At 40.4% G+C, this 21,709-nt stretch overlaps 2 protein-coding genes across 6 annotated transcripts in view; one reads left to right on the forward strand and one right to left on the reverse strand.

Annotated features, from left to right (window-relative positions):
• Positions 1-3,228: 3,228 nt before the first annotated feature.
• On the reverse strand, positions 3,229-8,507 carry LOC140496436 (regulator of G-protein signaling 9-binding protein). Its single transcript, XM_072596154.1, has 2 exons — positions 8,437-8,507; positions 3,229-8,355 (listed from the first exon to the last, which is right to left on the reverse strand). Exon 2 carries the CDS (start codon positions 7,986-7,988, stop codon positions 7,269-7,271), a length of 720 nt encoding a protein of 239 aa, XP_072452255.1. The 5' UTR covers positions 7,989-8,355; positions 8,437-8,507; the 3' UTR covers positions 3,229-7,268.
• Positions 8,508-8,662: 155 nt separating this feature from the next.
• The window catches only part of ankrd27 (ankyrin repeat domain 27 (VPS9 domain)), a 95,397-nt gene continuing 82,350 nt past the window's right edge, over positions 8,663-21,709 (forward strand). For 3 of the 5 annotated variants that reach the window (XM_072596153.1, XM_072596149.1, XM_072596151.1), the window contains exons 1-2: positions 8,663-8,763; positions 14,405-14,552. In XM_072596153.1, coding sequence (XP_072452254.1) covers positions 14,451-14,552 — 102 coding nt within the window. In that variant the 5' untranslated portion in view covers positions 8,663-8,763; positions 14,405-14,450. The other 2 variants (XM_072596150.1, XM_072596152.1) reach the window with 2 other exon arrangements.

Genomic DNA, 21,709 nt, shown 5'->3' on the forward strand with positions numbered 1-21,709 from the left:
TAATCACCTTATCTCTGCCCCTCATGATTTTATAATCCTCTATAAGTTCACCTCTCAATCTCCTATGCTCCAGTGAAAAAAAAGTCCCAGCCTATTTTTACAGTTCAAACCCTCCATTCCTGGAAACATCTTGGTCAATCTTTTCTGAACCCTCTCCAGTTTAATAATATCCTTCCTATAACAGGGCGACCAGACTGTACAAAGTACTCCAAAAGAGGCCTCACCAACATCCTGTAACACCATCAACATGACACTCAAATTCCAATACTCAAAAATCTGAGCAATGAAGGCAAGTGTGTTCAATGCCTTCTTAACCACTCTGTTTACCTTTGACGCAAATTTGAAAGAATTATGTCCCTGAACCCCAAGGTCTCTCTGTTCTACAACACTACCCAGCATGCTACCATTAATTGTATTAGTCCTGCCTTTTTTTGTTTTACCAAAATACAGCACTTCGCATTTATCTAAAATAAATTGCATGTGCCACTTCTCAGCCCATTGATCCAATTGATCAAGATTTCTTTGTAACCTTAGGTAACCTTCACTGTCCACTATACCACCAATTTTGGTATCAACTAAAATCTTACTAACCATGCCTACTATATTCTAATCCAAACCATTTATATAAATGACAAACTAATCCAAAGTGGCATATCTCTTTGACAGAGGAATGGCCACAGGAGATTTCTTCACTGTCTACAAGTCCTATTCCCCTTCTACCTGCAGAGTTTTAGCCTGCAGTGTGACTACCTTTTTGTACATTCTATCCAGCATAGTCTCAGCTTCATGGATGCTCCATGAAGTATCCCCTGCAACTGCTCCAGCTCTGAGATGCAGGCTTTCAGGAGCTGTAGCTGGAAGCAGAAGGATCTCACTATAGAGGGGCATGGAGTTCTTGGAAGGCTACAGGCCTGGAAAAGGTTACAGAAAGATGGGGAAATCAAGCGAGATGTTAGAGAGGCAAAGCTGCTTATGATCAGCCTATTTCTGGAGCCTAACAGTTTTCAATTATGTTACCACACAGGAGAGGATGAATAAAAGAAGTCTAAAAGTGGACCCTTCTCAAATGCCAAAATTCATAGAGTCCCTCGTGTGGAAGCAGACCATTTGGCCCATCGAGTCCACACTGACCCTCTGAACACATTCCCACCCCATCCCTGTAACCCTGCATTTCCCATGGATAATCCATATAACCTATACGCCTTTGGATATTATGGGCAATGTAGCATGGCCAATTCACTTAACCTGCACATCTTTAGACAGTGGGAGGAAACCAGCGCACCCAGAGAAAACCCATGCAGACATGGGGTGAGTGTGCAAGTTCCAGACAGACAATTGTCTGAGGGTCCCGAGCACTGTGAGATAGCAGTGCTAGCTGCTATGTCACCCAACAAGAAAAGGCAGGAAAAAAAAACTATTTCAGGGGATTCTCTGGTTAAGATTGAATAGGTATGAGTAAAATCAAGTAATGGTAATCCAGTTAACAACAGAAAATGTATTAAAAGAGGATGGTGTGGTCGGCAATGTCATATCATGAATACAATCAGCTAGATTTTTGGCATTGACTTTAATTGGGTCTTAAACATTGCTAAAGAGAGGCATGAAATCCAATTTTTTTTTGTCTTGCAATGATCAGAATTGAAAGACAAGCAAATTTACTTAGAAAGGAAAGGACAATTTAGGCAGAATATAAATAGGGTGCTGATTGGCTGATCTACGGTTGGTAAGGAGATGCAGCAGGAACTGTTGACTGTTCCAGGTCAAATTCAAACAAGGTAAGCTAAGCTTTGTTAGGGTGTTGCCATGGGGATGCAGTGTGATTGACTGTGTCCTTGGCACTTTTTTCATTGAGGAAAGGGTGATGTGTAGATTATTCTTTTGGCCGATAAAGAAGTTATACTCTGATGAGTGTAAGGAAAAGAGCTTAATTTTAATGTCTCTTAATTAAGATTATTCCAGTACTTTATAACAGGGCAACCCTGATTGGAAATTCAGACATGGAGTCATAGGAAAGATAGGGGTGTATTTGAGATGCGGATAATCCACAGGGAGTGAGAAGGCTGATAGCAGGGAAGAGGAATAGTAAAGAATATGAGCCATTTAAAATGCTAGATAGCATGTAGATCAGAAAGAAAAACATGCATAATAAGTAATTTAGTAGGTATAGAATTGAGAGAAAGTGTTGGATCATATGAACTTCAGAACTATTAAGGAGATATGTAAACATAATTTGCATTTATTTGAACAACTTTACACTGGAAAAAATAATTGCTGGTAAGTACTGTATAATTCTTTTGCTCTCAATCAGTAATCCTCCAACACTGTTAGAGATGCAGGGACATGTATAAAGACACTGTGACTGTGTTACAAGAGCATGAGCCTGATATGATTTGAACACTCAACCTTTTGATCTGGAGTTCAACATGTTAATGTTGTACCACAACCCCACCTGAAGTCAGGTTTCATAGAGTAGGTATTGTGTTTAGACAGACCATGACTTACGTCTGGGATAGTTGGGATTTGAACGCAGACCTTCTGGGCCAGAGGAGGTGCATTATCACAGTGCTACAAGAGCCCTAGGACATGTGAGATACTTTTAAAAAATATAGTGACTTCATGCTTGTTCCTTAAATAATTTACAGATGAAAATGAGCAGAACTTGACAATGTATCTTGTAAAATGGTGACTTAATTTTCTGTATAATTCCTTCTTAGGTAGTTGTGCTTTTTTTTGATGAGCAGAAATATAGTTTAAATCCGACATAGGGTATACAAGGTCACAAACCCTCCAGTGTAGTTGTCAATATTTTTTGACATTCTATTAGATCAATATTTACCCTGTAAGTTTTTAGGTTCCTTTTTTTTGGTGACTACCTTATTTTAGTGGTTTTGCCTTTCTCCATAAGTAGAAACAGTCTGCAATCTACTGTGTCAAAACTATTTATAATTTTACAGGGCTTGATTAGATCACAATTCAGCCCTCTTGCTTTTCACCAGAAAAGAAACTTTGCTTGTTTGTCCTTTACTGATAGACTGACAATGCAGGTGGTCCTTGATTTAGTGTGGTGTTTGGGTTCCTGAAAGTCACTATATTAAGTGAAACCATGTTATTCAGAACACATTTCCATAGAAACTCATGTAAATGTTCAGTTTTGTTCTTGGAACATCAAAAAAGTTCAGAATACAAGCACAAGGTTAATATAAAAGTTCAGATAGACATAAAAATGTACAAAAAGAACATACTTTAATTTTTTGCGTTATACACAAGATTGGTTATCTGGAGGCTGAAGGCTGTGGATCTTCGCTCAACTCGTACAGCTGTGGAGGTTAAAGGTTGAAGATTATCAGGTTGCTCTTCTGCTGCTTTGTAGGTGAAGGGCTGAATATCCTTGGGGACAGTTTTTAAACTCTTCTTCAACCTTAGTCGAAGCAGTCACTGGCCAAAATGAATTGAACAAACAGGAATTTGCCCAGGAATACTGCATTTTGACATGCATTTATTCATCTGTGCTGATGGTACTCAAATATGAACTGTGTTATTGCAAATCATAAGAACTAGGAGCAGGATTAGGCCGTTTGAGCCTGCTGACCCTTTGAGCCTGCTCCTCCATTCAATAAGATTACAGCTGATCTTTTTGTGGACTCAGCTCCATTTACCCACACTCTCACTTTATCCCACTGGGCAGGAAATTCCATAGATTTACAACTCTCTGGATAAAGAAGTTCCTTCTCAATTCAGTCCTAAATCTGCTCCTTCTAATCTTGAGGCTATGCACTCTTGTCTGAATTTCACCTGCCAATTGAAATGTCCTCCAAACTATTTTATCGCTTCCCTTCATAGTTTTATGTTTCTGTAAGATCCCCCCTCATTCTTCTGAATTCCAATGAATATAATCTCAATGTACTCAGTCTCTCCTCATAAGCCAACCCCCTCAACTCCAGAATCAATCTAGTGAACCTCCTCTGCACTCCCTCCAGTGCCAGTACATCCTTTCTCAAGTAAGGAGACCATAACTGCGCACAATACTCTAGGCATGGCCTCACAAGCACCCAGTACAACTGCAACATAACCTCCCTGCTTTTAAACTCAATCCCTTTAGCAATGAAGGACAAAATTCCATTTGCCTTCCTAATTGCTTGTTGTACCTGCAGACCAGCCCTCTGTGATTCATGCACAGGGACACCCAGGTCCCTGTGCATAGCAGTATACTGCAACTTTTCACTATTCAATTAATAATCCTTTTTACTGTTACTTCTAACAAAATGGATGACTTCACATTTATTAACATTGTATTCTATCTGCAAGACATTTGTCCACTCACTCAAGGTATCTATATTTCTTTGCAAAGTTTCACAGTCCTCTGCACACTTTGCTCTGCCACTCATCTTAGTGTCATCTGCAAACTTTGACACCCGACACGTGAGTCCCAACTCCAAATCATCTATATAGATTGAGAATACTTGCAGTACCAGCACCAATCCCTGAGGCACACCACTAGTCACTAATTGCCGGCCAGAATAGCACTCATTGATCTGGTCTTTGCTTCCTGGTAGTCAACTAATCCTCTATCCATGCTAATACTTTACCCCTAATGCCAGGCATCCTTACCTTATGCAGCAGCCTCTTGTGTGGCACCTTGTTGAAGGCCTTTTGGAAATCTAGGTACACCACATCCACTGGGTCCTGTTGTCCACCTTGCTCATAATGTCTTCATAGAATTCCAAAAGATTAGTTAAGCGTAACCTGCCCTTCATGAACCCATGCTGCATCTACCCAGTGGGACAATTTCTATCGAGATGCCTTGCTATTTCTTCACTACAGAAGCATCTTCTTCACTACAGAGTTTAAGTTAACTGGTCAATAATTATCCACCTTTTGTTTACCTCCCTTTTTAAACAGTGACGTCACATTTGCTATTTTCCAGTCTGCTGGGACTGCCCTAAGAGTCCAGCAAATTTTGGAAAATTACTGCCAGTGCACTTACTATTCTCCCGCCATCTCTTTTAGTACCCTGGGATGCATTCCATCAGGGCCAGGAGACTTATCAATTCTTACCTGTTTCATAATAATGATTGTTTCCGGGCCCTCACCTACCTTTGTCTCTTTGTCAATTTATTATGTTATTCGTGTCCTGCACTGTGAAGACCGACACAAAATATCTGTTCAATGCCTTGGCCATTTCATCATATCCCATAACTAAATGCCCCTCCTCATCCACTAAAGGGCCAACATTTACTTTAGCTACTCCTTGACATTTTATATATTTATAGAAAGTTTTGCTATCTGTCTTTATATTCTGTGCTAGTTTTTTTCTCATGTTCTATCTTACTTTTCTTTATAGTTCTTTTTGTGGCTTTCTGTTGACCTTTAAAGTTTTCCCAATCTTCTATTTCATGTTGTTTTTGGCCACTTTGTATGCGTTCTCTTTCAATTTGATAGCCTCCCTTATTTCCTTAGACACCCAAGGCCCCTTTTCTTACAGTCCTTCCTTTTCACTGGAATATAGTTTTGCTGAATACTTTGAACAATTGCTTTGAAAGTCCTCCACTACTCATCAACTGTCCCACCGTAAAATCTTTGTTTCCAATCTATTTTAGCCAAGTCCCCCCTCATTATGTTGTAGTCTCCCTTGTTTAAGCACAGGACCCTAGTACTGGATTTTATCTTCACACTCTCTCTATCTGTATTCTAAATTATTCTATATATTCTAAACTATCACAACTACACTCAATGAACTCCTCCCCAAAACCACGCTGACCAAGCTGGTTCAACCAAGCGAGATGTAGATTAAAATCCTCATGATAATTGCCATTCCATATAACTACCATTATTTATTTATTTGTTTATTGCCTGCCCCAATGTGATACTATTTGGTGGCCTATAGACTACGCCTAACAGTAACTTTTTCTTTTTAGAATTTCTAATTTCCACCCAAATGAATCCCATCTTATTCTCCATTGAATCTATATCATCTCTCAGCACCACTCTGATGTTGTCCTTCAATATCAGAGCTACACCACCTCCCTTACCTTCATGCCTGTCCTTCAGAATAGTTTGATACCCCGGGATATTTAACTCCCAGTCATGACCATCCTGTAACTATATCTCCGTAATGGCTACTAAATTGTATTCATTCACAATGATTTGTGTGGTTAACTCATCAATTTTGTTATGAATGCTACAAGCATTCAGGTAAAATGCCCTTATGGTAGCTTTCTTAAATCAGTGCTTTTTTTGATTGATGGGTAGTAAAATAAAATCAGTTATAGTAAAACTGCATTTCTTGATAACTATTGGTATCCAGTTTTGTTGTAACAGTCCCTGAAGTTATTACTTCTGACCTAGCAGTGAATTGGTGTTTGATTTATATAATGATGGCTGGGTGGGCGGGGGGGGGGGGAGGTTGCAGTTAACTCACTTGCCTACATGGCCAGTTTGTGGATCAGTTTAATGCCAACAGCACAAGGTTTAATCCTCATTCCAGCTGGAGGTGGATTTGGCTTGGCCCTGTTCTTTGTAAAATTCATGGCATTCTCCTATGATTTGGCTAAGAACGTAACTTCAGGTTGAGAACTCAAAACAAAAACGGTCAGAGCCTAGAGACTGTTTCCGATTTCTCTCAACTCCCCTGTCTTGTATCGATAAAAAAAACATATCTGACAACTAACCAGGAGTAATTCAGTATCTGTTAATAGAAAAACATATTCAGGGTCTAGCATTTCAGTTCTCTAAGTTAACATTTATCATAAATGCTGTACAATACATTTAACTTCATTTGTGCAGAATTAATTTACCCAGTTCACTACAGAATACTGGCATTAACACTTAAACATTGCTGGTCATTATGAATACACTTCAGTTGATGTACTGGACCGATTCTCCTGTCCTACTGAGGCACAATCGTAAGATATATGACTAGACACATTATTTAACCCGCAAGTAACACGTTCCTAACTCTAGGAAGCCCTAGATAGATGAATAACTAATGTGGCTGTCTCCATTTTCCCGAAAGAAAATAAACTGCGAACGTAAACATGACAGCAAGTTACGTAATTGCCTTTAACGAAGTTCTGTTCAATTTTTGATTTTGACACAACCACTTGATGAAGAAGCTGCGCTCCGAAAGCTAGTGCTTCCAAATAAACCTGTTGGACTATAACCTGGTGTTGTGTGATCTTTACCTGTGTTCAATTTAATCCTTAAATTTCAAAAACCAAAATGTAATGGCTGTTTCCTTGTGTAAATAAAAACATGTCAACATTGAAGTGTTAAGCAAATTTTACAACACAGAGAGCGAGAACAATGGCAAATACTAATACAGCGGTGAACATCGCGCCAGCAAAGACCTTATTGGTGTCGCACAACCTTTTGTCTGTACCCTCGTTCATGGGCCTCATGCCAAACGATGAAGCGCCCGCACTGGCAGCTGACTTTAGTTCAGTACCCAGTTCTTGCTTCGCCTCCACTGTCCACTGAAGTACATTCACCTTCATCTCCATCTCGTACATCATTTCCCCGATTTCATTGATATCTTGTTCCAAGTCGTTCAGATCGACAGTGTCAATGTTGTTGCCCTCTTCATATTTCATATTCTGTACACTCATGGCACGGGCAGCCACAGCAGATGTCCCCCCGATCATTCCAGTCTGGATGAGGTGTTTTGTGGGAAGGTTCAGTGGAAACTCCTGACCCAGATCCAGAGCTTTTCTCATATCGATCTCCAAGATCTCCATACATGTCGAAAACACTACCCACAGCCTTTCGAATTCAGCTCGATCATCCTTGCTTATAGTTTTGTCTTTTAAAATAGTTGTTAGCTTGGCTTTGTTGGCAATTGCCAGGTTCTGTGCTTTTTGTCTGGTTTTCTTCAGTTCTTCGCGTAAATTCTGAGAGTCTGATGACCCACCAGCACAGATAACCAAGTGTCGATAGCAAGCAGACACTTTGTTAAGGGCATCTAAAAGCGTCTTACATTCGTCCTTCACCATTGTAGTGGTACATATACTCAACACAGATCCTTCAGAATAATTTATACTGATATCACGTACGGATTTAATATCTATTGAATTGAAAACTCAACGGCACTCCACAATTACCCAACTCGGTCCACAGCTAACCATTCATCCATCATCTGGCGTTATTGTCTTCTTTCTTGTCGTCGGACGATTTTACATTAACTTTCTGAGTAATTGTATCTGACCATCCAACTCGGATTACAACATTTTGGTAAAAACAATGACTGCAGATGCTGGAAACCAGATTCTGGATTAGTGGTGCTCGAAGAGCACAGCAGTTCAGACAGCATCCAAGTAGCTTCGAAATCGACGTTTCGGGCAAAAGCCCTTCATCAGGAATCTGTTTAAAACATATTGCCTCAAGTAAATATTGAATACAATTCGTAATTGTTGTATAAATCAGTTGTCGTTAACTACATACGCTGGGGGAAGATCGCAATCTGCTCACAGACTAAATACCATGAATACACACAGCCACTCATTACATCACGTGCTCCTCACACCAGGAAGTGAAACCTGTTCTGAATGTTTCCATTTGGTTTCATTTGCCGGTAAGAGCCCGCCCTTAGGGCGGCGCCGATTGGCTGAGGGGCCATCAGTGGAATGCGATGTCGGGATCTGACTGGTCAGTAGAGTTGTCAATGACACGAATGGCGACATTGTTTCCGCTGACAGGAAAGGAACGTGAAGCTCTGCTAGGAAGTTAAGCACCAAGTGAGGGTGAAATGACCTAGTTAATGGTCATTTGGTGAGTGTTGTCTAGCCTTCCACGTTAAGGCATTAGAGGAGTCGTGCATATATTCAAGTTGGTGAACCAATGTCCCAGACAAGGGTTTATTTTGACCGAATTCGATTCTGTCAGAGAGGCCTTGCTTACGTTTCGTGTATTTATTTATGGTGGGAGCGTCACTTTTTTTATATGTTTAAAGAGGCAAGTATGTGGGATGTGGCATCATTTTGTATCTTGGGAAAAATCAGATTGCATAGTTGTATGTCATGTAGTTGAATCTTTGATAATTAGGTACCCAATTCAGAAAAAAAAGGTAGTTAATGCTCTTTAGTGGCCACATTATATCCACAGCCAAGTTACAAAGCCTAAAATAAGCTAATTTATTTTTCAAAGTGGTGAGGATGATTTCCATTTACAGTGGAGAGAGACCACGCTTAATGTAAAAAAAATGATCTATTGCGAACCCAACACGCACGGGTATGTTTATTTTCTCAACATAAGTTACTTAATATGAAAAGATACGGACAATTGCGACGGTATTTTTCTGAATTGTTCGTAAGATGTTGGCTTTGACTTAGTAATGTCACCTTGTATCAAAAAGTCGATATCACTTCAGAGATTTAAACACACGTTCTAAAGTAGTACTACAATATTTGAGGCACTAACTTTCAAATATCACCATTCCGTTGATGCCTTTCCTTCCACCAAAGTAGATCGCTGCAGTAATTCGTAGAGAGCATTCAATGTGATTATTTACCCGTTAGCTAAGATTACTGGACCTGTAGATTACCTACCTGTGTTTATCTCATCGTCCAGCGCGGCGATCTTGTTGCGTCTACTTTTGGTATTGCTTACAATGGACTGCAGCTGTAAATTTGCCTTTGAAGCCCTGTGGGATATCCGGAGGCCATAAAAGCTAGCAGGAGTTTGTATCCAAGTTTTTGAAGTAGTACTATCGTTAGAAAAGTTCTCAATTTCTTTGGTATACTTAAATAATGAGTTTAAAATAGAACATGTTTCTTAGAGCAATTTCAATTTGCACAATTAGTAATGATTTTCTGTATCCACCGATGCTTTACATGTGTTGGATACCAAGATTTATCAAAAGATGGTTATCTGAAGGATGTTTTATACCATTGCTCATTTCTGATTTCCCTAAAATCAAAAGTGAGGTGGAGAAGAAAAGGAGTTCCCCTGAAATCAAAACTGAAGTGTGTAGGTTATTTGGAACATTCTAGTTCTCTTCGTTATTTGTTGTGCAATTATTGATTTTTCTCAGGTTCCAAAACTGGCTTTTGTGTTGGATCTTGGCATCTCGGCTCAAATTTCTGTTAAGTAGCTGAATAAACAGCCTCCGCTTCAGTAATCAAGAAATTTTAAGTCATGGCATAACTTAGGTAGATTGTTGGAGGCAGTTTTGCAGTGCAGAAAGGGGCTTTGAGATTCCTTGTGCCCTGTAAAATCATCCCACAGTAATAAGATGAACTCATTGTGGAGGGACTGAGCAATTTACTTATAAGTGATTGGGCTAGAACTCATTGTCCAATCAGAATAGTCATGTTCCTGAGACATTCAGCTTTAAAAATATGCAGAACTCAAATTTAAGACTTTTAAGGTGAATGTGGGTGGTGTTGAGGATGATGAGGTTTGTGAGACCAGAAATGCTGCTTGTGATGTTGAGGAGAATGAGAGCAGAATCAGGAAAATGGCCATCTCCAATCCTTCTCTGCCCTGATTTTTAACTTGCTATGTTATATTTTCTTCTCCGTTTTCACCAAGCTCTTGCCAGGCTATTTGTTTCCTTGTGAAACACACCACTCCCCTGATTCTCCTCCTGAATCAGCACGTTGAACCTCAACTGCCCCTCCTCGAGCAGTGCTTAACTATAGTGCTCTTTCCACTCTATCATTGTTATCACATACTCCCCTCTGCCCTTTGCCATCAAAACTGTGGTAGTTGCATTTTAAAAAGAGAACTTCTGTCCCTGGCATTCACTCTGACTGAAAAACTACCAACATTTTGAGATTTACTCCACATAGAATCATAGAGATATACAACATGGAATGAAACCCTTTGGTCCAACATGTCCATGCTGACCAGATATCCTAAATTAATCTAGTCCCATTTACCAACATTTAGCCCCTATCCCTCTTAAACCCTTCCTAGACATATACCAATCCAAATGCCTTTTATATGTTTGGAGGTAAGAATGTGGTGTGCTGGAAAATACAGCAGGCCAGGCAGCATCCGAGGAGCAAAAGAATTGACGTTTCGGGCATAAGTCTGATGCTGCCTGGTCTGCTGTGCTTTTCAAGTACTGCAGTCTTGACTCTGATCTCCAGCATCTGCAGTCCTCACTTTCTCCTAACTTTTTAAAAATGTTGTCATTGTACCAGCCTCCACCGCTTCTATTGGCAGCTTATTCCATTAAAAAAAACCACCCTCTGCATTTAAAAAGTTGCCCTTTAGGTCCCTTAAACCTATGCCCTCTAGTTTTAGATTTCTCCACCTGGGGAAAATACCTTGTCTGTTTACCCTATCCATGCCCTTTATGATTTTATAAATTTCTAAGGACACCCATCACCATTCAATGCGCCAGGAAAAATAGCCCAGTCTTTTCGGCCTTTCCCTATATCTCAAACTGTCCAATCCTGGCAACATCCTTGTAAATCTTTTTTCTGAATCCTTTCAAGTTTAACAGCATCTTTCCTACAGCAGGGAGACCAGAATTGCACACACTTTTCCAATAGTGGTCTAACCAATGTCCTGTATATGACCTTCCAATTCCTATACTCAATGTACTGACCAATAAAGGCAAGCTGTCTTCACTGTCCTATCTAACTGTGACTCCACTATCAAGAAACGATGAACCCGCACTCCAAGGTCTCTTTGTTCAGCAACAGTCCCCAGGACCTTTCCATTAAGTGTATAAGTCCTGCCCTGATTTGCCTTTCCAAAATGCAGCATCTCATGTTCTGCTCGTGTAGCAATGCATTTGATACATGTCCCTATTGTACAATTCTTGCAGGCTATATCTGAAAATATACATGTGAAACTTTTTAATCCCTTTTGAGGCTACAGTGTATGATACACACAGTGCGCTAACAATACTTGTCATTGCTATTCAGAAATGTAATCTAGAAACTATGAGCAGGAGTAGGCCATTCAGCTCTGAGTCTGCTCTACAATTCCTGGCTGAACCTCTGTCTAAACATCACTTTCTTTCCATAACTCCTTGATGCCTTTAATATTGAAAAGAAAGCAATATTTTCTCGAATACACTCAATGACCCAGTCTTTCCAGACTTCTGTGGTAACAAATTCCACAGTTTGACCAGCAATGAAGAAACATATCCTCATTTCAGTCCTCGATGGTCGACGTGATATCCTGAGACTGTGACTCCCAGTTCTAGAGTCCCTAGGCAGAGGGAATCCAATCCCCACATTTATTTTTTTTTCTAGCCCTGTTAGGATGTTATATGTTTCAATCAGGTCGCCTCTTGTCCTTCTAAACTCTAGTGACTCAGGCCCAGAGATACTCGTCTCTCCTCATGGGACAGCCCTGCCATCCCCAGTATCAACCAAACTAATCTTTGATACACTCCCTCGACAGTAAGTATATCCTGTCTTGGATAGGCAGACCAAAACTGCACATCATATTCCAAGGTAAGATATTCTTACTTCTGAACTCATCCTCAAGAAATGAAGCTCAATGTACTATTTGCCTTCCTAATTGCTTGCTGCACTTGTTTATTTTCATTCAGTGGTGTACTGGTGTACACCCAGATCCCTTTGTACATCCACTGGCCTCAATATCACCATTTAACTAATACTGTTATTCGGTTTACCTCACCAAAGTGCACAACTTTATATTTAGCCATGTTATACAGCATTTGCTGTGTTTTTGTCTCCGCACTCAATTTGCCTAAATTGCCTTGAAGCCTTTTTGCATATTCGTAACAACCACAATCTCACCTTGTTTTGTCACCAGCAAACTTTTTGAAATCTTGCATTTGGTTTCCTCATCCAACTAATTTTTATATAGCGCAAACAGCTTGTATCCAAGCACTAATCCCTGCAGTGTACCATGAGGCACCGCCTGCTACTCAGAAAAGATACATTTATTCCCATTTTCTGTTGCTGGCCTGTCAACCAATTCTCAATTCATGTCAGCATATTACTGCCAAACCCGATACATTAATTTTACCCACTAGAAATTTATGTAGGTCTACATCTTGAAATCCTACTTGAAATTTGAATACTAAATACACCACAGTATGCCGGTTCTGCCTCTATCTATTCAGAGTTATAGAGATGTACAACACGGAAACAGACCCTTCGGTCCAACTTGTCCATGCCTACCAGATATCCTGACACAATCTAGTCTCACTTGCCAGCACCAAGCCCATATCCTTCTAAACCCTTCCTATTCATATACCCATCCAGATGCCTCTTAAATGTTGCAATTGTACCAGCCTCCACCACTCCCTCTGGCAGCTCCTTCCAAACATGTACCACCCTCTGCGTGAAAAAGTTGCCCCTCGGGTCTCTTTTATATCTCGCCCTCTACCCTAAACCAATGCACTCTAGTTCTAGACTGTCCCACCCCAGTGAAAAGACTTTGTCTATTTATCCTATCCATGCCCCTCATGATTTCACAAACCTCTGTAAGGTCACCCCTCAGCCTCTGCTCCAGGGAAAACAGCCCTAGTCTATTCAACCTCTCCCTGTAGCTCAAATCATCCAAACCTGGCAACATCCTTGTAAATCTTTTCTGAACCCTTTCAAGTTTCACAACATCTTTTCTGATAAGAAGCCACTTGTTACATTTTCCAAATAGAACTCCAGTAGATTAGCTAAGCATGATTTCCATTTCATAAAGCCATGCTGACTTTGTCTAATCCCATTAATGTTTGAGTGTTTTTTATCATATATTTTATAATGAACTCTAACACTACTGATAGGACAATAGGCCAGTAATCCTCTTCTTTTCTTCCTCCTTTTTTAAATAGTGGGATTACATTTGTGACTCTCTAATCTATATGAATTAATCCAGGGTCTGTCGATTTTTTTGGAAGATGACCACCAATGCGTCCATTATTTCCAGAACCACTTCCTTTAGTATTCTGGGATGTAAGCTACCGGGCCCTGGGGATTTGTAATTCTTTAACCTCATTAATTTCTCTAGTACCTTTTTTTAAATTGATTTGGATTTTCTTCAAGTCTTCCTTCTCACTAGACCCTTGGTTTCCTAACATTTCCAGTAAATTATTTGTGACCTTGTTTGTGAAGACAGAACTGTTCAAGTATTCTGTAATTTATTTATTCCCATTATAATTTCCCTGATGCACTAACCAAATTTTCTAATTTTCAGTTTAACTCTCATGAAGGGCTTTGAACTTTTTTTTTGCCAGTGGACAGTTCCATGTTTTGACCCATCTCCTGCCACTTATGTACACTTCAGGGTAATGAGATTTTCTGTTAGCTAATTGAAGTAAAGTTCTTTTTGGAAAATTGTAGCAAAATTGCAAAACAGTCTGTTTTCAGAGCAGAGAGTTTCGGAGACTTTTTGTTGATCTCTCTATTCAAAAGCGTTTCAGTGTACTGATGATGGCAAGTTCATAGCAAAGTGAAATCTGATATTTTCCTGCCTTTTTCAGTGTTTCTTCCACAGTTGAAATTTAGAGCAGGAAGTGTTTGGTGTCCATGGCTATGTATGATGAAGATATTTCAAGAAACCCTTTTTATTTAGCACTTCAGAAGCAGAAACCTGATACATCCAACTGTGTGGCAGAATTGCATGGGATTGTGAGTATCATTAGCATCTCTGTAAATAAACTTGAACTGATTTTTTTTTTGTTTATATGTACTCAAGTTCAAACTGGGATACACAGAACACTGTGTATTTGGTCACCAAGTGCTAACATATGTTGTCTGAGTGTAGCATAGATGGAGATTCAAGACCTTTTGGTCTGTGTTTTGACCTGCCCTGCTGCACTGATCTAGATTTCAAACTTTCCACTTGTAATTTGGCTTCCTTTCTCAACACTATTGATTCGATGTCAATTGGTATGAATTGGTTGTCTGATTGATTCGTTCATTATGAGAAAGAAATCAATCAAACATGGTTTTTGTTTTTATGCAACTACTAGTGTTTTTAGTTTATTATTAACCCATCGCACAATGAGTTGGGGTAGGGAGTCAGAAATTAACACATAATCAATGTGTCCTCAAGCTGCTGCATGTGCATTCACATTGGCTTCTCAGTTGTGCAAGTACATATTAGTGAGGGCCAGTGCACTGTATTAAGTACTTAATTTGGTCTCCCATAGTACAGATAAGGCCCTGATTCTAATTTAGCAGTTGCATTGCAGCTGTTCCACTGTTTGTGAATCCTGGTAGAGAGAGAAGCATGAGCTGTTGATTAGAGAAGGTAAATTCATTTTATAGCATTTGTTGAATGCAAGGGGAAGCAAGATTCATGTTCCATTCACAAAAAGTGCTTTCCCAAGCCTTGATTTCACATGTGATCATCTCTTAATTTCTGGGATATGGAGATTCTGTCCAGTCAGTTTTGCAAACAAATTGCTCAGGCTAGGTTTGTAATTGCCAGAGTTTCAAAGAGTAAGAGATGGGAAGGGGGTTGCAGTTCACTGAGTTGGCATGATAGCCTGCATGTGGATATGATTAATTGCAAATTAATCATGAGCTTTGATCCCTGTTCCAGCTGATGTAGACTCTGGGCTTGTCTCTTCACTGTAACCACAGAAAATTATCTCAGCTCCCCTTTAGCTGTGATTTAGTGAATAATTGCTCAGGACCTGCCTTTGGGTGCAGAGCTTGAAGAAGAGGATTTTCTAAGGGATTGCTGGCAATGACTATTCATATTGTACCTTTGTGTTTTAAAGTGTCAAATTTTAATTGAGTGCAATGTATGCTGAAGCCTGTAGTAGAAAAAAAACCCCAAAGTTTGTGTTAAGATTGGCTTTACAAAGTACAGTGTTCAGACTGTTTATCAAAACAAAGATTTTGCAAGAATCTCACTGAGAAGGAGGCAGTTGAAATGCTGTGATTTGAAGTAAGCTTGTAACTTCATGAAATTCCTTTTCTGTTTCCAAGTCATTTCATCTGGTAGCTTGGATTTCTGACTAGGTTGAATTCTTGAAAGGTTAATCAATTGCCCTGTTAAAAAGTCCCTTTATTTTACAAAAAATCTTCTTTGTCCATTTTAAGAGCAAATTACCTAAGATTGGAAGTTCGATCAAGTAGTATTTTTCCTTGAGCTGTACTATCCCTGTGGTCCACCTCTTGAGTTCTGCATCATTTTGAGTTGGAACTTTCAGCAAGTTTTTGCATTCCAGCAGAATAGGTAAATAATCTCTGTGGGTTACATGTCATAGCAGCAGCAATGGCTCTGTCCATATGTAGAATGTTTGGAACAACCTGCAGTGGCATTTCTGCAGGCCAGTGTGATTGCTTAGCCCATCAGTCAGTTCACAGACTTGTGTTGGAACTGACATACCTGCAAGGGGGGATAGTTTGTGTGATAAGCTGTAGCTATGCTGGTACTGAATCTGGTCCAGACTAACAACTAGAGAGGAAATTGGCAATTGAGTGAAGTGTGTTAGGGTCAGCCTTGTAGGCCCTGGAAGATTTGATTTGAAGGAACAGGAGATGGACTTCATGTAGCCTCTGTGGTACTGTTACTGGACAGCTTTGTCACACGTGGCAAGGTCCTCTCTTTGCCTTCCTCTTTTCAACCGACCTCCTGCTGGTAAAATATCAACAGCTGTGGGACATTGCCCTGAAGTAGTTACTAATTGATCACTTAAGGGTCTGAGTTGGCATGTGTGTGGGAAAGCCAACCTTAATCTATCCAATCCCTGACTAAATTTAAAGAAACTAAGACCGAATCATCTATTGCAGCCAGGATAGCACCATTTAGAAGTGGTCATAGCCGCTTGTTTCTCAAACAGGTGCTTATCTTGTGTCAGTAATGACTTAAATTCTCCCAGCTGCCACAGTATTCCTTATGCAATCCACACACCCCTGTTTCCTGTTTGTGCTAGATACTGAGATGATTACTGTATTGGGAATAGCTGGGATCAAAGCATTGCAGTAGCCCAGCCAATGAAGGCAAGTGTGCTCTATGCCTCCTTGACCACCTTATCCACCTGTGATGCCACTTTCAGGAATCTGTGGACCGGTACACCTAACTCTTTCTGTATGTCAGTACTCCTTCAGGTTTTCCCATTATTGTAAGTTTGCACCTGACTTTGATATTCCAAAATGCATCACCTCACATTTGTCCGTATTAAACTCCATCTGCTATTTCCCTGCCCAAATCTGCAAGCTATTTATATTCGGCTGTCTCCTTTGACAATCCTCCTCACTATCTATAACTTTGCCAATTGTGGTGTCATCCACAAACCTATTAATCAGACAGTTTACATTTTCCTGTAATCATTCTTGTTACCACCTCCAAAAAAAGCTCAAATCAAGTTAGTGAGACATGACCTTCCTCTCACAAACCCATGTTGCTTATCACTAACAAGTCCATTCACTTCCAAAGTGAATAAATCCAGACTCTCAGTATCTTCTCCAACAGCCTCCCCACCACTGATGTAAGGCTCACTGGCCTGTAATTACCTGGATTATCTCTGCTTTCCTTTTTGAACAGTAGAATAACTTTGGCCATTCTGCAATCCTCTAGAACCTTGCCTGAGGTCGACAAAGATGCAAACATTTCTATTAAGGCCCCTGCCAGGCTATTTTTTCCCTTGCATCCCACAGTATCCTGGATAGATCCCATGTGATCCTGGGAACCTGTCTACTTTACTGCATTTCAAGATGCACTTCCTTTACTATGCTGACCTCCCCAAGAGTGTTCACACACCTTTCCCTAACCACAACGTCCCTCATATCGTTCTCTTTGGTGAATGCTGATGTCAAGTACTCTTTAAGGATCTCACCTGTTGCTTCTGGCTCCATAGATAACCTCCCTCCATTATCCTTGAGTGGCCCTACTCTTTCCTTAGCTACCCTCTTACTCTTGATATATGTATAAAATATTTTGGGATTCTCCGTAACTCTGCTAGCCAAACTTATTTCATGACCCTTTTAGCCCTCTTAACTCCCTGTTTGCGTTCCTTCCTACTTCTTTTCTCTATATTCTTCAAAGACTTCATTGGTTTTTTTTCGTTGCCTAGAACTTGGGTATGCTTTGTTTTCTCTTTTTTGACTAAACTGATAATTTCCCCCTATCATCCAAGGTTTGTGAATCTTTCCATCCCTGTTCTTCCTTTTCATAGGAACATGCCTGCACTCTAGTCAACTAATCTTTAAAAGACACCCACATGTCAGATATGGATTTACACTCAAACACCAGCTCCCAATCCACATTCTCCAATTTTCACCTAATTTGGTCATGGTTGGCCTTCACTTCCACCCCCCCCCCCCCCCCCCCCCCCACCTCCACCACCACCACTTTAACATCTTCATCCAAGGTCCACTCTTGTCCTTATCTGTAAGTGTCTGAAAACTTACTCCCAAATGCTGCCCCGTTCAAACTTTTGATGATCTGGTGGAATTCACTTCCCAATAACATATCCAATATGACCCCCTCCCTTGTTTGACTATCAACATACTGTTTCAAAAAAAACCCTCCTGGACACACCTAACAAATTGCTTCCCATCCAAACCTAAGGGAATCCTAGTCAATATGAGGAAGGTTAAAATCACCCACCATAACAATTATTTTCACTTCTTTCCCGAATCTGATTCATATCTCTATCTCTTTCTGGCAGTTGGGCAGGCTTTAGTACAATCCCAGCATTGAGATTGCTCCCTTCCTTTTCCTGAGGTCTACCCATAATGCCTCACTGCAAGATCCCACTAGGATGTCTTCTCTTAACACAGCTGACTAGTAGTGTAGTTTCCCACCTCTTTTTGCTTCGTCCTGTCTTACCAAAACACTAATATCCCAGAATGTTAAACTGCCAATCCTCTTCCTCTTTCAGTTATTTCTCTGTGAGAGTAACAACATAATTGCATTCATTAATCCAAGCTCTAAGTTCATCTGTCTTACCTGTTGTACTACTTTCATTGAAGCAAATGCAGTCTAAGCCTCCAGTTCTGCTAAGCTCAACAACCTCTCCCTGACTGCCCTTCCTCTTAGCTATACTTGCTTTAGTCCCGAGATCTTCGCCAGTCTCTATATTTACTGACTTGCTACTCTGGTTCACACCCTGCTGCCACACTAGTTTAAACCCTCCTGAGTGGTACTATCAAATCTCCCTACCAGGATATTGGTGCTTTTGTGATTTTACTTGCAACCCATCTTTCTTGTACAGGTCCCACCTTCCCTGGAAGACATCCCAGCGATCCACATATCTGAAGCCCTCCCACCACGTGTTTTTTAGCTGTGTGTTCAATTGTTCTCTGCCTCTGTTCCTAGCCTCAACAGTACATGATATGGCGGGTAATCCTGAGATTACTATCCTGCAGGTCTTGCTTTTTAGTTTACTACCTAACTGTTGTTATAGGACCTTGTCACTATTCCCATCTATGTAATTTGTGCCGATGTAGATATGACTTCTGTCTGTTTAATCTTCTGTTTCAGGATGCCCAATACAAACTAGACATCCATGACCCTGGCACCAGGGAGGGAACATGCCACCTTAGGGTTTCTCTTGCAGCCACAGAAGCACCTATCTGTGCCCCTGACTATCCAATCTCCAATTACTATTGCTCTACTATGCTTTCTTTCCTATCTGCACATTAGCTGTGGTGTCACTGCTCTGACGGCTGCTGTTGTCACCTGATTGGCCATTCCCCTCATCAGTATCCAAAACAGAGAACTTGTTTGACAAGGGTACAGTTGCAGGGGACTCCTGCACTGACTGCCTGCCCCATCTAACAGTCATCCATCTTCCTGTAACTTGGGTGTGACCACATTTCTAGAACTTTGTAACTATGTTCTCTGCCATTCACGTGGTCTTTCGTGTCTCCAACTGCCACTCGAGCTGATCCATTTGTTCGGTAACCAGCTGAGGCTGGGTACACTTTCCGCACATGCCCTCAGCATTCCTGATAGACCACAGCTGCTCGGTGGAACACAAACCCCACCAACTGACATGGCTAACCCTCTATTGGCTATCAGGTTATAGTTTAAATTTGAATTAGCTACCTAAATAGTACAGTTATTACTTTGTCACATATAGACCCCCTAACTAACTTGCTCTTTGAACTCCCTGTACTAACCAGAAGATGAACTAACTGTACTAATGCTTTAGAAAGACTGAGACGTGCTTACCCTATACTGCAGTGAGATTCCTTCACCTTCTCTCTTTAAAAAAAAACTGTTACCATTTAGAGTAAAACTATGATTGCCTCACAAGAAGAAACATCCTCCCTACATCAATCCCATTTAGCCCAAATACCTCAATTAGATGTGTTTTCATCCTTCTAAATTCTAACAAGTATCAGTCTAAGCTGATCAATCTCTCCTCAAGTCAGTCCTTTCATCTCTGGAATTACTGTGTCCAATGCAATTACTCCCTTTTCAAGTTAAGGGACCAAAACAGTATGCAGTACTTCGGGTACCAATGCCCTGTGCAATTCCAACATCACACCCTGGAATATAAATGCAGGTAGGATATGCATGTATGATCAGTGTGTGCACTTATGCAAATGTTGGTATCTCTGAGGTTTGCTAACATGTTCTTGAAGTGCTTTTGTTTTATTGGGCGATTAAATAATCAAAGCACCAAGATATTTTTGGCAGCATATTTGCCAAATCATGAGAACACGATTTAAAATTCAGACCTGGCCTCTGAGACTCCATATTTGCACAGTTGCCCATGAAATCATAACACTCCTCTAAAACATCAAAAAAAGGGCAATATTTCTTGCCTGAAGATGTGAAGTGTGCCATTTTAATGAAATGGATGTACTACTTGGCGATACTTATCTGGGAAACATTTGTAGACGTGTGTAGCATGGAAGATAGAGCACGGTAATAGTAAAGCAGAACTATAGGTCAGGATCCATATCATGAAGATACTCATCATGTTCAGACTTATTGACACCAGTTTGTTCAGGTTTTTCATCGGCCTTATTATTTCTTGCAAGAAAACAAGCCATAGTGAGAAACCAAATCCAGCTGAGACTTTGGTGAGAAGCACACATTTTTTTTTCGCCATTTTTCATGTTAAACCAAAGTTAGGGAGATGAATATTGGACCTACCTTGGAAGGTAGCAGCTGGTGAATTCTTGGTGTGCAACTGAAATAGGAATATTTTCCAGTTATAGAATCCCAATAAATTGATTTACAAATGGGTGGAATGAGCTTCTATCTCACATGCTTCTGGCATTAAGCAGCTGGACCAGCAATCTGTAAGATCACCATTTTAACTTGTTGATTGGATTGGGTGGTGATCATGAACAAAGGTTGTCATGGGCATATTGGTCTATGAACCAGGATGAATTAAGTTGATGGCAAAGAAAACTGGCAGCAAGTTAAGTATATGGAGGTAAACACAATGAGAATTTGAAACACAGCAAAAATGGGGATCTCTTTGAGGGTGAAAGAGATATTCAAAATTTAGGCATCTTCTCCAGCTTCAGCTGGATGGAACCTTGGAAACTCAAATTGGAACCTGGAAGAAATTGATATAAAATAATTTATAGTTGTCAGTTACATATCTTTTTAGATTAGATTAGATTACTTAGTGTGGAAACAGGCCCTTCGGCCCAACAAGTTCACACTGCCCCGCCGAAGCGCAACCCACCCATACCCCATACCTAACACTACAGGCAATTTAGCATGGCCAATTCACCTGACCTGCACATCTTTGGACTGTGGGAGGAAACCGGAGCACCCGGAGGAAACCCACGCAGACACTGGGAGAATGTGCAAACTCCACACAGTCAGTCACCTGAGATGGGAATTGAACCCAGGTCTC

The sequence above is a fragment of the Chiloscyllium punctatum genome, chromosome 26, assembly GCF_047496795.1.
Source record: "Chiloscyllium punctatum isolate Juve2018m chromosome 26, sChiPun1.3, whole genome shotgun sequence".
NCBI lineage: Eukaryota > Metazoa > Chordata > Chondrichthyes > Orectolobiformes > Hemiscylliidae > Chiloscyllium > Chiloscyllium punctatum.

Coding starts and splice junctions, on each gene's coding strand:
- LOC140496436 (XM_072596154.1), bottom strand. CDS start 7,988: ATGGTGAAGGACGAATGTAAGACGCTTTTAGATGCCCTTAACAAAGTG.